The sequence below is a fragment of the Coffea arabica genome, chromosome 4c, assembly GCF_036785885.1.
Source record: "Coffea arabica cultivar ET-39 chromosome 4c, Coffea Arabica ET-39 HiFi, whole genome shotgun sequence".
Lineage (NCBI taxonomy): Eukaryota > Viridiplantae > Streptophyta > Magnoliopsida > Gentianales > Rubiaceae > Coffea > Coffea arabica.
The window spans coordinates 17523839-17535348 of record NC_092316.1 but is presented as its reverse complement, the minus strand read 5'-3'; the positions used below and the strand labels follow the sequence as shown (position 1 = coordinate 17535348).

General features: G+C 36.7%; 1 protein-coding gene across 1 annotated transcript; it reads left to right on the top strand.

Moving 5' to 3' along the window:
- Nucleotides 1-5836: 5836 nt before the first annotated feature.
- On the top strand, nucleotides 5837-8882 carry LOC113739073 (zinc finger BED domain-containing protein RICESLEEPER 2-like). The gene is made up of 2 exons (XM_027266319.2): nucleotides 5837-8522; nucleotides 8615-8882. Exons 1-2 carry the CDS (start codon nucleotides 6402-6404, stop codon nucleotides 8681-8683), a joined length of 2190 nt encoding a protein of 729 aa, XP_027122120.2. The 5' UTR covers nucleotides 5837-6401; the 3' UTR covers nucleotides 8684-8882.
- Nucleotides 8883-11510: the final 2628 nt, after the last annotated feature.

The following is an 11510-nucleotide window of genomic DNA, read 5'->3' as shown; positions in this document are numbered from 1 at the left end:
AATTAACAAGAAGAAAAATCTATAAATGCATATCTTTCTAATAAGTTTGCAAATGACAAAAACAAATAAAAAATACCAAGAAGCGGGTAGTTTAGACGGATGTGTTTTTTTTTTGGAAGTAGCATGAGCATTTAATGCAAGGTCAAATGCTGCACTCTCAGTGTCAAACAAAAAGATACTCCCTCCGTCCCACTTTGATAGTCTTGTTTTCCTTTTTCGTCTGTCCCAAATTGTAGTCCACTTTCCCATTAAGAAATGTAGTAATCTTTCAAATTATCTAAAATACCCTTATTAAATATCTTGTTATTAATACATTGTTATTAAATACTAACCCACTACATTGAATACATTGAGCTTTTCCAATACTAACCCATTAGTTATAACTGATATTAATTGGCACTCTTCGTGATTAGCATAAGGGTATTTTAGGAAATTATTAATCTAAATTTATGTTTCCAACCAAATTAATTACACTTTCTTAATCTGTGTGAAAAAAAAAATCAAGACTAACAAAACGGGACGGAGGGAGTAGAACATTTTACCTACTCCACGTGCCATGCAAAATGTAGCACAACCGCTGGTAACAAAATTATCGATTGGCCAGGGGAAGCAGAAACAATTAGTAAAAGGGAAAAGAAAGGGGCAAAAATGTACCATAAAAATAGGTAATAACATAATACAATATAAGGCAAAAAGGTGCGCATGATATATAGCATTGCAAATATAAAAGTAAGTCATAGTCAAACAGCGAAGCTTCCAACGAAAGGAGCCGTCTTTCATCTTTCAATTCCAAGAAGCATAGAAACAAAAATTGATGTCTGTGGTCCACAAAAGAGAACAATGGGTCAATCAATAATAGGACCAAAGAAGAAGTAAATTACAAAGCAGCCAAACAACTTGTAACATAGATCTTGGATCAAGGCAAAAATGAATGGCATGGGCAGAAAATGGGAACAATTAAGGCTAAAGCAATACCTCCAAATCTATGACGTCGAGCAAATGGACCAATGGCCAAATAACCAACCGAGACACTCTTTTGCTGTTCATTCGGGCAACTCCTACTTTTATATTCTCTAAATGTAGATAAATGCAGCGAACAACTTAACACAGTTATGTTCCAGCAATGCAATTCTAGTAGAAACTAGAAAGGATATAGAAACTAAAGCGGCATCAATATAGGCTGGTAAAAAAACTATTCCTTTTTGTACAACAATTTTGCATTGTTTCTTCAATTGTACCTAGAATACTAATCAAAGGCTTTCGTAGTGGTTTATTACATCTCATTGCGGCAACCGAATATTCTTTTTTTCACTTAGGGTTATTTCAGCCTTTTAATCAAACTAATCTCCCAAGATTTTGTAGACCCTTGCCCCAAGCATATGCAGCACAATAGCACATGGAGGTCGATCGCGGGAGTTGCTAGAAATTACCAGACTATGAAATCAGTCGGACTATCCGGACGGGCCAGCAAATGAATATTAGTTTTACAAATTTTAAAATCATCTTGATTAATAAAATTGCCCTAATGTTCTTGTCGTTGGAAGCATTTACCACATTAGTACGTGATTTTGGATAATAAGTACCCCATAAGAAGTTCCTTTACAAAATTAGAGTAGTAACGGAGTGATGCATGTGTGTATACTTCAGTTATTAAATCAACAAGTAGAGGTAGAATGCTTTCAAAATAATCAAAGTAAACTACAGAAGATAACTCAGCACTTAAGTATAGAGTCGACTGACAAGAAAATATAAAAGCAGACATGCATGACATTGCTTAACTAATTGGAAGAGGATGAAAATGGTGAATACCATCATGAAAATAAGATTAGTTTGTGATTACATGATAATAAAACCTAGCTAAAACACCACTTATTAGTTTCGATTTCAATGCTTTGAAACAAAAATGAAAACGTTTGTAGATACAAGACAATAGTGCTAAACAAGAAGATTACAATTAAGATTGCAAAGGGGGTAAACTAAAATTATTGCCACATAAAGTATTCTACGAATATGGCTCAATATCTTCCAGTTCTACTTCATGATTGTCGCCCTTGTCATAAATTTAAGTGCATAAATTAGTATTAAGAGTTTCAAAGTTAACTTAAGTTTTGCACGCTGGAATGCAGGATTTCAATCTTCAATAGTTTACAATGAATGACTTTCAAGAAGCCAGATTTTTGAAACTCATCCCAAACTGGCCAATTGAACTATCAACCGGTCTATTTGTCCGGTTAGAATAGGCTTTCAAATACGTGTTGATTATAAAAAACCTTAATAGAGTTAAACCAGCCAATTCAACAATTCAACCAACGAACTGAAATGGTTTTGGTTGAACCAACTAGTTCATTACCATTAATATAATTAGCAACAAAATTTTAAAATTTGGCGAACCATATTAAATTACCATTGGCATTTATTTATAACTATAATCAATACAATCTTCTCTTCAATTATCATATAATAAACACTTCATACTATTATATATACTTGTCCTTTCCATTCTTTTTACATTCCAACAAAATAAAAGAATGAGAGGTCACTTGAGAAATTCAAAACTGAAGTTCAAATTGAGCGAAAAATTGGAAATTTGAGAGACATTTTGAAGTTATGGAGATTGATGTGAAAATTTGTGTAAGAAGCTATGAGTATTTGAGAGGAATGATTAAATGAGTTTTTAAGCATTTAATTGAGAGAGAACTTTTGTGCTAAAAATAAATGATGTATGATAAGTAAATGTTGATGGTCACCACCAAGCACTTAAGTCTTGGGAGTGTGGGAGGTCAAGGGTTCAACCCTTGCCTCTCAGAGTTTAACCCTTGTCTTCCACCAATTTGCCACTATATATGGTTGCCTTCAGTGACTTTCTCCAATGGTGATTCAACTTCTATCGATTCCCTCTCCCCCTAAAAGGATAGATTATGTTATAAAAATGTTGCTATTGCGACAAAAAAAAAAAGAGATAAGTGAATGTTTGATCGTTACTTGGAATGTAAAATTTATGTGAATATGGTTGTTGCTCGAATAGAGGTAGTTTTATGTCTAAATCAGGAAACTTCCAAATTTAGCCACAGTAAGTGGTACATGTTAGCCAACTGCCACAAAATTCATAGCAAACATTGATAAGTGCTATAAAGATATATAACTTTATGAAAAGTGCCATAAATTTGTAGAAAAGTTTGGGGTGTGCCAAAACTTTTGTGCCATAAAATACCAGTAACCAAGAGATAATCAACAAGTGCTATAATTTTGAAAAAAAGAAAGATCTCAGTGCTAAGAATAAGAAAGGTAAAAGTACATTTGGCTACAAAAGAGCAATAAACTAGACTTAGTGATGACGAAAAATGACTTTGTTCAGCTTACGTTAGGAATACTTTAAAAGGTTTCGATGATTATGTTTATATACCAAATCTAGAGATGAAAATTGCCTCTTTTTTTTTTGGATTTCTATGATTATGTTTGTATACCAAATCTTGCAGAGAATCACAAAATGTAACACAAAGAAAAACTTAATCACTTTCTGTTTTTTTTGGTAGTGACACTTATTTCAAGCCCTACAGCTACTTCTTTTATAGAGTAGAGCAAGTTTTGGCGCTTGTATTTTTAGGAACTACCAAAAGGAAAGGTGTAAATTTCTTTTAAATTTGATAACTTTGCTACGATAAATTCAGCTTCAAAATTGGTAATTTCTTTTTTAAGAAAGTGGTAGATTTTGCTAAAAAGTAGTAATTTTCCCAATAAAATAATACGCTCAAAGGTGGTAATTTTTTTTCCACAAAAGTACAAGAAAGTATTTATCATAAAAGAGTCATGTTTAGAGCTGTTAATCGAACCGGGCAGCTCGCGAGCCGAGCTCGACCCGGCTCGATAAGAGCTCGGCTTGGCTCGTTAACAGAGAGAAACGAGCCGAGCTCGAGCTCTAATGGGTACTCGTTTAAGCTCGGTAGGCTCGAAAAATAAGGGCATTTTCGTCATTTCCAGGTGTATGTGGTAAATGGTAATCTATTCGAAGGGTCCGTCTGTCTGTAGCCCTAATTCATTCTTTCCTCAATTGGTCTTTCGTTTTCTCCTCCTACAGCCGTCACCCGACTCACCCCGCAGCCTCCATTCTCACACCACCGCACGCCGCATCCCTCAACCTCCATTCTCACGCCGGTGACGCCGCATCCCTCAGCCTCCATTCTCACCACCAGCCATCCCTAATTTTTTGATTTCCCCTTTCTGTCATCTATTTTCCCATTCCACAGCCGCAGCTGCCATTCTCACGCCGCCGCACCCCGTAGCCTCCATTCGCACGCCGCACCCCGTAGCCTCCAGTGTCACGCCGCCGCACCCCGTAGCCTCCATTTCTGTCATCTCTTTCCCGTTCCACAGCCGCAGCCACCATACGGAGCAGCGCCATACGGAGCCATCTCGGTAGAGCCAGCCACCAGGGCCCTCTACCATACCCCGATTCACTGCATTCTGGTAAGTAGCCTTGATGGTTTTTTATCGTAGCCTTGATGTTTTGATAATTATTTGCCGTGGTTGAAATTAGTGACATCTTGATACTTTAAAGTACTCTTCGTGTAACTTGTACACTTGTATAATTTATTCCTCAGAAATGGGCAGATGGATGGGACTTGCGGGGGAAGTTAAGACTGGAAAGTAAGAGCTAATTCCCAAGGAGTCACATATTTGTTGTAGGACTAATAAGGGGAGGTGTATATGTTGAGTCAAGGCTCCTTAATGTAACTTCTTTCTAGCTTATCCATGAAAGAGGGAGTAGAGGTTCCTCAATTGTCTGTATTTTATGTTATCAATGGAGTTTTTCCAGATTTGTAATCTCTTATAGTGCTGTGGTGACCCTTCTCATTCTGGATAGTAGTTCCTTACAACTAATGAGGTGAAAAGAAATGTATAGAAAGTTAAATGGTCAGTTTAGGTTGGATGGTTTTAATTGCTCTATACTCTAATATAATGAAATGTCTAGTGAAATTGGAAGAAATCTAGGCATCATTCCCAAGAGATAGCTGCATCACGAACTCCTATTCTCTGAAGAAATATTCTTCACCTGTCTCAAAGATGTCAGTAGGATGATAGAACTACATAAGTAGCTTCCCAAACTTTCTTGATAAACCATATGTACTTCTGGACTCCAATTTGGGCACACTCCATAGACTAAAGTGCGCAATATTGCATGCTTTATGGAGATTATAGAATTATCTCTAGCATGAGATAAGGTACGGGTAAAAGTTTTTTGTAATATTATTAGAGACTGCTAGATATTTGCCAACTCAAGTTTTTGCATCATAGCAATTTGAAAGTAGATATTCTTTGGGTCCCTTTTTTGGATCTCTTCAGGCTGCCTTGGCCCTTAATTGCTACCTCACAGACAGTTTTTTATGCCAGAAAAACTGCATGAATATTATATAGCTGTAGTTTGTGTTGGTTTAGATGACTAAGTTGTAATTCCTATAAGATGAATTGTATCCTTTTGGGGCCTGCTTGGATGATCTTTTGTATCCATCTGGATGTATATCATCCTTTTCTCTTTGTTGAAATTTCTGTCATCCTTGGGAAGAAGCTGTTGGACAATCTTTGCTTATGGTCCTAACAGATATGGTGTGGCATCAAGAGGTCCAATCTAAGATCAGCAATAGTATGCGTTGCTGTTTTGGGAGATGGTTCCATGTTGGCAGGCCCTGGCACAGGTTTTTATGTTCATAGAACCATTTGTAAATGATTGACAAATTGAGAGGAATACAAATGCCTTGTTTACGAGTATTGAACATCATTAATTTGGTTGAAGTGCGTACACAACTTTGAGGTTGATTTCGTTGGATTTTTCATGAGAGTTCCTGTTTTCTTGGTCAACTTATCATTAGTTCTATATGGTTTGCCTGTGCAGCTTAAGCCCCTATGATTGTATGACTGTCCCATAAGTAGGGTCTATTTGTTGGATGGTTGCAATATATAATATTTGATCTTTATTAGTCTCTAGCATTATGATTTTTTTCACAATTTTTGAAGTTTTTTATTTTATTTTATTTTTTGTATGTAAATCTGTTTTATATCCCATTCTCTTCACTGGAGCTTTCCTTAAACCTTTTCGAATTCTTTTTGGTACAATGCTATAGAAAATTAACTGTTGCATCATATTTGTTTCAGTGGTTGATTCCCCTAATTTGCAAGTTCGTAACTAATGGTGATGATTTAGTTGATTTAATGGTTAAGTCTGCAGTTGTGATAAAATTAGCTTGAAGTGCAGACTTTCTTAGCATTATTTTTTTAGCTTGAAGTGGGCATTATTTTTTGAAATCTGTTTTATTACTTTTGTACCTTATTTCTTAGAAATGTTATTCTAAATTTCTGTTTTAACTAATCAGATTCTGTATTGGTTATTAAATGTTTTTGATTAAGGAATGTACAGCTCTCCATTCAACTCATTTCAAGGTTCATCATCAAGTCCTACGATGGAGCAAAATAATGAAGACGTGGAACAATTGAATTACAACGAAGAAAGAGCTGATGAGATGAGTGAAGAAGAAATAGAAATAATAGAAGATGATGGCAATGAAGGAGGACAGCAAGTAGATGGAGATGGAGGAGCTGGTCCTTTTGAGAAAAAGCAAAGGAAGAAGAAATCCAGCATATGGGATGATATGACTGAAGTAGTGCTAGATAATGGGACGGTCAAAGTGAAGTGCAACCATTGCAAGGAGCTTTTCACCAAGAGTACAACCGGAGCCACATCTCAGCACAAGAGACACCTGACTTCTTGCCTCCAAAGAAAGATGGCCATTGGGGAGCAAAGCAAACAAAAGCAACAAGTGCTTTCATTCACCGAAGGTGGAAGTGATGGTATCACTTCCATCACAAATTTCTCGTATGATCATGCCAAGGTAAGAGAGCTTGCGTCACACATGATTCTTGAACATGAGTACCCCTTTTCTATGATGGAGCATGTAGTTTTCAACAAATTCATGAAAGCAGTTTCTCCGTTTTATAAAAAGATTAATCGGCAGACTGTTAAGGAAGATTGTATGAGTACTTATACAATTGAAAAAAGGAAGCTGAAATCATTGTTGAAAGGTGCTGGTAGGATTAGTATTACAACTGATTTGTGGAAATCTGGTCAAAAAATTCAATATATGGTTGTGACTGGTCATTTTATTGATTCTGATTGGGTGCTTCAAAAACGTGTATTGAATTTTTGCAATGTTTCTCCTCCTCATACTGGAGTTATTATAGCTGATGCTCTAAGTAAGTGCTTCATTGATTGGGGGATTGAGAATAAGGTTGCTAGCATAACTGTTGATAATGCTTCATACAATGATGTGTGCATTAGGAGACTTAGAGAGGATTTTTCTCTAAGAAAGAGATTAAGTATTGGAGGAAAAATTTTTCATGTTAGATGTTGTGCACATATACTTAATCTCTTAGTGCAAGATGGTCTTGGTCAACTTGGTGGTGTGATTGATGTTGTTAGAGAAGGGATAAAATACTTGAACAATTCAGAATTTAGGCTTCTTGAATTTGCCAAAATTAAAAAACAGCTTCAGTTGCCCTCTAGAAAACTAATTTTGGACTGTCCAACAAGGTGGAATAGCACTTATTTGATGTTAGCTTCAGGTTTAGAGTTCAAGGATGTCTTTCCAAGATATGCAGACATAGACCCTGGATTTCACTATGCTCCTACTGATTTTGAGTGGATGAAAGTGGAAGAAGTGTGCAAATTTCTAGGAATATTTCATGAAATCACTGATATGATTTCCGGGTCTGAGTATCCAACAGCTAACATTTTTCTTGTGGAGCTCTATAGGATTAAAGAGCTTTTAAATGAAAAAGCTCTTGATCCTTTTGAGCATATTCGGGCAATGGCTGGAAGTATGTCTGCTAAATTTGATAAGTATTGGGGGGAAAGTAATGTGCTGCTATCTTTGGGTGCAATTTTGGATCCGAGATACAAAATGTTCCTTATTAATCATGCTTTTCCGGTGATTTATGGTGAGGATGCAGCTCCTAGATTCATGGCTGAGATTAGAGACATTCTTTATGAGCTTTACAATGAATATGTTGATTGTCATGTTGTTTCCCATTCTGAACAACAAAGGCAGGTTGTAAAAAGGAGACAAAATGAAGGTTCTACTTCTTCTAGTAAGAAACAGAAAATGACTGCACCCGCCGTTTTAACTGGCAAAGAAAAATTTCACATGCATGTGAGTGAAATTGATAGGGCTCCACCAGAAAAATCAGATTTAGATGTTTATTTAGAGGAAAGTAGGTATGCTTGTGATGCAAGGGCAAATCTGGATGTTTTGGGTTGGTGGAAAGGAGAAAGATTGAGATTTCCCATCTTGTCGAGGATGGCTGCCGATATACTCTCCGTTCCTGTTACCACTGTGGCGTCAGAATCTACCTTCAGCGCTGGAGGGAGAGTAATTGATGATCGACAAGCTTCTATGTCGGTTGAGACGGTGCAAATGTTGCTTTGCGGCAATGATTGGATCCGCAGTCTTCATGGCCTAAAGAACAAGTCTCGTGTAAGTAATTGATTGGATGTTTTTGTTGTTGTTACAGTTGCCTTATTTCTGATTTTGATGAATTTTTTAACTTTCATACTTTTATTCTGTAGGAATCACTTGATGTGGCCGAATCAATCACATTTGAAGAAGTTGAACTTCCTGAATCATTCAATGACTAATTTGGTGGCTGTTGTCCGTTGATGTTGCTTGGGGACAGTTTATGTAATTTTTTATGTTGTAATCTGATCTGGTTTGGACAGTTGATGTTGCTTGGTGGCTGTTTATGTAATTTTTCATGTTATAATCTGATCTGGTTTGGACATTTTGGGTTGGACATGTTGTAATCTGATCTGATTTGGATATTTTGGTGTGGACATGTGGTAATCTGATCTGGTTTGGATTACTGGAGGCTGTTGATATCGTAATGTGGCAGTTTATATAATTTTTCATGTTGTAATGTGGACATTTTGGTGTGGACGTGGTAATCTGACATGGTTTGCTGAAGTTTTAACTTCTTGTATTGTCATTTGGTGTAGTTTTAACTTCTTGCTGCAGTTTAAACTTCTTGTAATTTGATGTGGTTTGGACATTGTAATCCCCCTGTGGACATTTTGTTTCTCCATTTGATGGTTTTTGCTGTAATTTTAACTTTAGACTCTGCCTTGTATTGTGATTGAGGCATGGCTTGTTGAATTGAATCAGGGAAATACGAGTATTGTCATTTGGCATGGCTTGTATTGTCATTTTGGCTTCAAATAATAAATCAGAGAAAGTGTATCTTCTTGTGATATGGGCTCTCCCGTAAACGAGCTCGAACTCGAGCTCGAGTTTTTCGCGAGCTCGAGCTCGAGTTTCGAACTCGAAAAGCTCGATTCGAGTTTTTCGCGAGCTCGGGTTCGAGCTTCGAGCTCGGCGGCTCGATTTCAAAATTCGAGCTCGAGCCCGAGCTCGAGTTTTCTATCAACACATCGAGCCGAGTTTGAGCGCCTTGTAGAGCTCGAATGACTAATCGAGCGAGCTCGAGCTAGCTCGATTAGGGGTTCGAGTCGAGCTCGATTATCCTATGCTCCAGCTCGACTCGGCTCGTTTAACAGGCCTAGTCATGTTACTGACTTATATAGTAAAAAATGTTACTCAACAATTTAGGAAACTTTTTTCTACTGAAGTTGTAAGTTGTGCTAATATATTAGTAAGGTTTTTAATAAAGTGGTAAATTTTGCTCCTAGGTGGTTGGCTAGAATAAAACTCACCTACATTTTCACTAAACTAGTGAATTTTATAGAAAAAAGTGGCAAGTGTAACTAAAAATTCGTATGATTTTTCAATCAATTACTAAGTTTTGCTAACATTTTAGTAAGATTTCTTAATGAAATCGTAACTATGAATTGAAGTTAACCAATTTGTCACTAACATAATAAGTTATATAGAAATATAGTAAAATTTCTTATTTATTTGGTGAGTTGTGCCTAATTTGTAGTTATGAAATTGTAACTTTTGGTAAAAGAATGGAAAAGTAGACAAAAATCAACAAGAATTTTCTCTAAACTAGCGAGCTTTGTCAAAAATAGTAAATTGTGCTTGAAATTTATTTAGATTTTCTAATGAAGCAAATCATAGTTAAAAAATTTTAAGATTTTTCATTGAAACAATAAGTTATGCAAATGGAACGGTAAGGTTTTTGCAAACAAAGCGATAAATTTTTCTAAAGGAAGTATGTTTGGCTAGAATAGGGCAGTTTAATAATGCCATAAGTTTCTTTTTACGAAATGGTAACTTTTGTGATTTTAATAAAGCAAAATAGTTTACAAGTAAGAAGCTTGAAGAAAAACAATATTAACAAAAACTAAGAGGGTAACTTTTTTTTGGTTGGTCAACATAATAGGGTACCTTTACTAATAACATAGTAATAGTAAGTAGGAGGTTTTGAACTAATGACGATGTACTTACAATCTATCCCACCTTACCACTCAACTAAAGCCAACCCTCCCTCTTCCCTCACAAATCACTCTCTCATAAATATGTATATACACACTCTCTCTTTCCTACATGTATTGTCATTTACAACAAGCACTTTTAGACATAATTACTTCATCAAACACATTATATATATGTATATATTCTTGATCACACACATTTTCACACTAAAAATACATACTTTGTCTCATACACACGCAGACAAAATAGACTTTTCATATTAGCATGCAGCTTAAAATGTAATATTTAAAAAAATTAAAATAAGACAAAATAAAATGTAATATTACTATTCAACTATATAATACACTTTTTTTTGGCTAACCCCATATGAGGGAAGGGACGCCACCCCCTTATATTATTAATAACCACAAAGCAAAATTCCACAGGCATTATTTGCGAACAGCTCTAATGCGTATGACGGGGGTTTGTGACCTATCTAGACCCAAGGCTCCCCTCACCAATCTTGGTAGTTTTGACTGTGAGGTATAAATGGCAATGTCCTCAAACTGTGCCCCAACCTTGGCCAAAGCATCTGCCACCTGATTCGCCTCATGAAAACAATGCCCCACTGTTCATTCCAAACCCTGAATTGCCATTAACGTATCTAGCTCTGGCCGAATTAACCACGGGCACCTCGATTTATGTAGAAAGATGTTTACTAATACTAGAGAATCCACCTCTACCTGTATCCATGAGAAACCCTGAAGAAGACATTGCTGCACCCCAAAAATTAGTGATTTGACCTCAGCTTGAATACATGTTAGCTCCCCAAATGGAATAGAGAACCCAAACAACAATGCTCCAGATGAATCCCTCAGCACACCACCCCCGCCACTAACTCCCGGGTTGCCTAGTGAACAGCCATCCGTGTTTAGCTTACAACTCCCCTGGGCCGGGAACTCCCAACAAACCACCCTATGGGAGTACCGAGGCCTCCACCTAGAAATACTGGAGTAGAAGGCATGCCAGGACCCAAACCCATCGGGCTCCCCCACAGAATACCGCCAACTACATCCGCCAAGATATGATCAC